General features: G+C 43.9%; 1 protein-coding gene across 1 annotated transcript; it reads right to left on the reverse strand.

Annotated features, from left to right (window-relative positions):
- Positions 1-1,038: 1,038 nt before the first annotated feature.
- LOC138911540 (uncharacterized) lies at positions 1,039-6,252 on the reverse strand. The gene is made up of 2 exons (XM_070210874.1): positions 2,500-6,252; positions 1,039-1,059 (listed from the first exon to the last, which is right to left on the reverse strand). Exons 1-2 carry the CDS (start codon positions 6,250-6,252, stop codon positions 1,039-1,041), a joined length of 3,774 nt encoding a protein of 1,257 aa, XP_070066975.1.
- Positions 6,253-6,530: the final 278 nt, after the last annotated feature.

Genomic DNA, 6,530 nt, shown 5'->3' on the forward strand with positions numbered 1-6,530 from the left:
ATATCTTTCGACGGACCGTTTCTGTGGAAGCTTTATGATACCGTGCTCCGATCTGAATAGGATTTTGAATATAAATGAGGAACATGGTAAAACTAATAAATGCCGAGTTTGGTCAAGAGAACTTGATAAACAAAAATGCTTTATATACAACTTCTTAAAATTCACACGATTGGTGTTATGGCTGCTATACGATATACTGTTCCGATCTTGACAGATTTTTGCATTTATATAATGAGCATAGTAAAACTAATTAATGCCGAGTTTGATCAAGATATCTTGATAAACAAAAATGTTATTTTTTCAACTTAATTTTCAAACGATCTATTTTATGACAGCTATATGATATGGAAGTCCGATCCTGATAGTATTTGCACATATATGAGGAGCAAAGTAAAACTAATAAATGTCGAGTTTGGTCAAGATATGTTAAAAAACAAAAATATTTTTCAAAGAACTTAATTTTCGACCGATCGATTTAGTAGCAGCTATAAAGAATATAAATCCGATCAGATACATGAGGAGCATAGTACAACTAATAATTGCCGACTTTGGTCAAGTTATCTTGATAAACAAAAATTTTTTTTATAACAACTCAATTTTCAAGCGCTTCAAGTCCGATCCTTTTGGTCAAGATATCTTGATAAACAATATTGTTTTTTATTGATTGTTCCTTCGTATGGCATCTTTATGAAATAGAATTCCGATCTTAATGGGATTTTGCATTGATAAACAAATATATTTTTTTATTCAACAGCTTAAATTTCGACCGATAGTTCCTTAATAGGATGTTGTATATTTATGAAGAGCATAGTAAAACATATATGTAAATAAATGCCGAGTTTTGTCAAGAAATCTTGGTAAGCAAAAATGTTTTTTATAACAACTTCATTTTTTACCGATCGATTTTATGGCAGCTATATGATATAGAAGTTCGATCCTGATAGGATTGTGCACATATTTTAGGAGCATAGTAAATCTAATAAATGCCAAGTGTGCTCAAGATATCTTGATAAAGTAAAGTGTTTTTCATACAACTGCTTAATTTTCGACCGATCGGTCCTATGGCAGTTATATGATATAGTGGACCGATATTAATCGGATATTGCATATATATGAGTATAGTTAAACTAATAAAGGCCGAGTTTGATCAAGATATACTTAAAATTAAATGTTTTTTCATATAATAACTTAATTTTCGACTGATTGTTCCTATGGCAGGTATATGATATAGTGGCCCGATCTTAATTGAATTTTGCATATATATGAGGACTTAAGTAAAACTAATAAATGCCAAGTCAAGACGTCTTGATAAATCAAATGTTTTTCATATAACAACTTAATTTTCTACCGATCTTTCCTATGGCAGCTATATGATATGGTGGTCCGATCTTAATAGACTTTTGCATATATATGAGGAGTAAAGTAAAGCCTATAAATGCCGAGTTTGGTCAAAATATCTTGATAAACAAAAATGTTTTTTTCTCAACTTAATTTTCAATCGATCTATTTTATGGCAGTTATATGATATGGAAGTCCGATCCTGATAGAATTTTGCACATATTTAAGGAGAAAAGTAAAACTTATAAATGCCGAGTTTGGTCAAGATAAGTTGATAAACAAAAATATTTTTCAAAGAACTTAATTTTCGACGGATCGCTTTAATAGCAGATATATATTTTATAAGTCCGATCCTGATATCATTTTGCACATACCTGAGGAGCATAGTACAACTAATAATTGCCGAGTTTGGTCAGGTTATCTTAATAAACAAATATGCATTATATACAACTGCTTAATTTTCTACCGATCTTTCCTATGGCAGCTATATGATATGGTGGTCCGATCTTAATAGAATTTTGCATATATATGAGGAGTTAAGTAAAACTAATAAATGCCGAGTTTGGTCAAGCTATCTTGATAAACATATATGTTTTTTATAGCAACTTGATTTTGGACCGATCGACTTTATAGCAGCTATATGATATAGAAGTCCGATCCTGATAGGATTTTGCACATATAGCATAACAAAACAAATAAATGTCGAGTATGGTCAAGATATCGCGAAAAACAAAGATATTTACCATACATCAACTGAACATTCGACCGATCGTTCCTGTCGCGTGCCAAATGAAGGTGGAGTTGCAATTTGAACACTGCAAGTTTACGCCTGGCCCCCGGCCATGTTACTCCGATGTTACTAGAGACAGCGTAATGCAAAACGTGCTAGTGCAAGTGTTTTATTCTAAACGGATTACATAGGTTAGAACTTAGATATATATTCCCTCGGAATCTTACCGCAGTCTTTCCTCCTACGGCCTTCGAACTCACGACAATAATGAGCTTAACATTTAAGTAATGGCGGCAACAAGCCAAATACAGTGTGCCCGTACATTCGGAGGGCAAATATACATACTTTCAGAATATACTTAATACTAAACAATCGATAAATTAATTCGTCCCGCAACATCCCCGCCCCCGTGAAGGCCCTGCTTCACTCACATCCAGTATGGCTAGTTTAGCCACGGGACGAGTCATCAGTCGCACTCGGTTGTTGTCCGCCACGCGGATGCTGGCGCGTCGAGGCACTCCATCTGGGCCAGGGTAGAGCTCCTCCACTATGCCCCTTCGCCACTCTCTGCGTGGCACGGCCGGATCGCATATAAACACCATATCACCATGGCGTATCGGCTCAACGCGCGCACACCATTTCACGCGTCGCACAAGTGTAGGCAGGTACTCTAAGACCCACCGCTTCCAAAAACGGTCTCGTAACAGCCGCGCCATGCGCCACTGCTTCCTCGTGACGCATCTCTCGTTCGGCTGCTCGTGAATAGCGGGCGTGTCAGGGAGATTGGCCACTCCTTTGAGTAGATCGTTCGGTGTTAGGGGGGCTTCTTGGTCCACAGACACCGACAAGTGGGTAAGCGGGCGAGAATTCACAACGTTCTCGGCCTCAATCAGGAAACTCTCCAGTACGTGTTGCTTTGGTGCCACTTCCTTTACTGTGTGGCGTAGCACTCTCTTGACACACTGCACCATCCTTTCCCAGGCTCCCCCTTCAGCTGGGTTCGCTGGGCAGTTGAAGATCCATTCAATGCCTCTAGAAGATAACTCACCCTGAATCTTCTCCGGCTCGAATACATCTATTAGCCTTTTGGCTTCTCTGTTGGCCCCAACAAAGTTCTTTCCGTTGTCACTGCGCAACCTCAGTACAGGTCCGCGACGGCAAAGAAAGTTCCTGATTACGATTATACAGGAATCAGTTGACAGGTCATGTGCCAGCTCCAAATGTATGGCCCTTGTCGTCAGACACGTAAACAAGGCGACCCATCTCTTTTCCTTTCGACGTCCGATCGTCACAAGGAGTGGTCCAAAATAGTCCAGACCCGTAAACTTCAATGGCCATCTATTGGCCTCCAGTCTGTCCTCTGGCAAAGGACCCATTATAAGTGGCGCTGGCTGCGCTCTATGTAGTTTAAACACACTACATCCAGATATTACTGTACGCAACAGTCGACGCAGCTTTGTTATCCAAAATCTGGTCCTGATGTCACCTATCGTTGCATCCACGTTTTGATGCTTCATTTTCACATGGTAGTGATACACAATCAGTTCCGTCAGTGCGTGCCGGTGTGACAATATTATTGGCCTTCTCGCACTATGCGGTATACACAGTGCGGCATCGATCCTGCCATACGCACGCAAGACTCCATTGTCATCCAAGTATGGCGCCTGCCCTCTTATGTCGCTTCGATGACCGACTGATTCTTCATTGTATGAGGCTCGAACCTCGTCAGGGAACGCTTCGCGTTGCGCTCGCCGTATCAGTAAGTTCTCAGCGTTCTCACACTCCGTCGCGGTGAGGCCGAATCTCTCAAGCTCAGTCCTCTGTCCACGGCTCCAGCGCGTAAACCTTAAAACCCAAGCCGTCGTCCTCACCAGCCGACTGTAGCTAGAGAATCTCTGAAATGAAATGAAAAAGCTATTTGCTGCAACTAAGGCAAATTCACTCGGCATCTCTTCTTCATCTTCGTAGGATGAGTGTTCCGTGCCCGGTTCGGACTGCGGCCAGCTGCTTTCTGGCTGCCGCAAAAATGTTGGCCCGTCTAACCATCGAGACCGTTGGCTGAGGTCTACGTGGCAATGCGGCCTCGTTGCGTCGTCTGCTGCATTTTCAGCAGTAGGTACCCATCTCCATTGGGAAACCTTTGTTGACTCCAAAATTTCTCCCACTCGATTTCCGACGAACTGCTTATATCGACGGTGGGTGCTGCCTATCCAACGCAGCACAGTTTTGGAGTCAGTCCATAGTATAGCGTCGCTGATCGCTATACTGTGCTCCTTTTTGACAGTGTCCATCAGCCTCGTTCCTAACACGGCTGCTTGCACATTTCGTCGCCAAATCTCACGCATTAGTAACTTTCCAGTTATCATGAGGCAGCTAAGAATTCCCAGAGGATCGAATGTTGACATGATCAAGCTCAAGAATTCCCTCTTCGTAGGAATTCGCTCCAAATTTAGCACACATCGGGGTACTTTGTGGTGCTTCATGTTGAATTTGAAATCGTCCGTGGCTGGTTGCCAACACATGCCTAGAATCTTTTCTTCAGCTTCGCCCCATCCGATGCTCCTCGCAGTCCCATGTTGGCCCAGCGCGTCAGCTACAGTTGGCGAACTGGATGTAAACTGGCACAATTCGAATCCAGCATTTGCATGTATTTCTTTTATTCTTGTCGATATGGTGATGGCTTCGCCTTCACTATCAAAACTATCCACATAGTCGTCCACATAGTGGCATTCAAGAATAGCTTTAACCGCGCGAGGGTCTGAATCCTGAAACTGCAGGGCATTCAAGGTCTTCACATAGTGTGCGGCGCTTGGCGAACATGCTGCTCCAAACGTCATTACCATCTCATAAACATCAGGCTCCCGGCGATCATCGCCGTTTCGCCACAGGAATCGCTGGGCGCATCTGTCCTGCGGTCGAATCAACACTTGATGGAACATCTCTCGGATGTCTCCACAAACGCCAACGGCACCTTCCCGAAAATGGAAGAGAACAGCCAGCAGCGACTTATAGTGCTGCGGCCCCTTGGATAATGCCGAATTCAATGAAATATCACCAACCTTTGCTGACGCGTCGAACACCAGTCTTATCTTACCGGGCTTATTTGGATTTTCAACTCCAAAGTGCGGAAGATACCAAAGTTTGTCGCTGTTGGCTAAAGCGACCTCATGCTGCTTCAATCGTCGAGCATATCCTTTGTGAACATAATCGTCCATAATTTTCATATAGGCTTGTTTAAACTGATCGTTACGCTTCATCTTTCTCTCAATGTTGACCAATCTTTTGTATGCCATATCATAGCTTCGTGGCAATTCAACATTATCACGGTTCCATAATAAACCCGTCTGGTAACGTTCTCCTATTTTCACCGTGGTGTCTTCGAGTATCCTCTGTGCTCGTGCATCGTCGCTGGCTGCGACTGGTGGCGTAAGCTTCACCCCGAAGTTTTCGATATCAAAATAGTCGTTTACCATCTTTTGGATTGCATCCTCCTGCGACACTGCTAGGAGGCATGACTTTGATGACGTTGCCGTCGGTTGATCTCTTGCCGGCCCAAAAACCACCCATCCAAGTTCGGTGGCTGCGGCATATGGTCCCTGTGGTGCAAACCTTTTTGTTTGCATTGGCAGTCCAAGATGCACATGGTCAAGTCCAATCAGAAGTTTTGGTACCGCCCCGCGATACGGTTTCATTGGAAGACGTGCACCGTTGCCGCACATTTGGACGTCACGTTGATGCCGGCTTTGCATTGGTAAGCTGAGGTTGGACACGGCGTACACATTTCGCAACATATGCCGTTTGCGCTTGTCCGCTCCACTAACTTCCATGCTTACCACTGTGGTCGGCTCTCTGGTTGCTCTTCCACCAAACCACTGTATATTTAGTTGCCTGCGTTCCCCTTTGATATCTAGATCGCGCAGTAGTTCGTCGTCGATCATCGTTACAGACGAGCCCTCGTCGAGGAGCGCGTACGTATCGATCCGCTTATTGGCCCCGTGCAATGTCACTGGCAATATGCGGAATAGTAGGCGTTCTGCATCCGAATCGACACAACTTAAGTTCCTTTGTTGCGTCGATTGAGCATCCGCTGGCTGCGGTGCCCTTGTGTGAGGATCCGCTGGCTGCGGCATCCGTCCAGTATTCATCACTCTATCACCTGCTGGTTGCGGTGCATTGTGACTCATAGCATCATGATAATGTAAGAGTCGATGATGTCTCTTCCGGCATCCATTAACTTGGCATTCGTTGGCCCTATTGCAGACTCTTGCCATGTGGCCAACTCGTAAACACGAAAAACAAAGCCGGTGCCTTTTTACGACTGTCCACCTCTTTAGCGGAGAGGCTAAGTTAAACTCGTTGCAGTCCCTGACTGCGTGTTGTCCATTACAGATTGGACACTGTTTGGTGCGACCTCGGTGACGCCCTTCATTATTCTGGTCAATGCTGGCATGCAGCACTCTAC

Source organism: Drosophila virilis, unplaced genomic scaffold (assembly GCF_030788295.1).
Source record: "Drosophila virilis strain 15010-1051.87 unplaced genomic scaffold, Dvir_AGI_RSII-ME tig00001507, whole genome shotgun sequence".
Classification (NCBI taxonomy): domain Eukaryota; kingdom Metazoa; phylum Arthropoda; class Insecta; order Diptera; family Drosophilidae; genus Drosophila; species Drosophila virilis.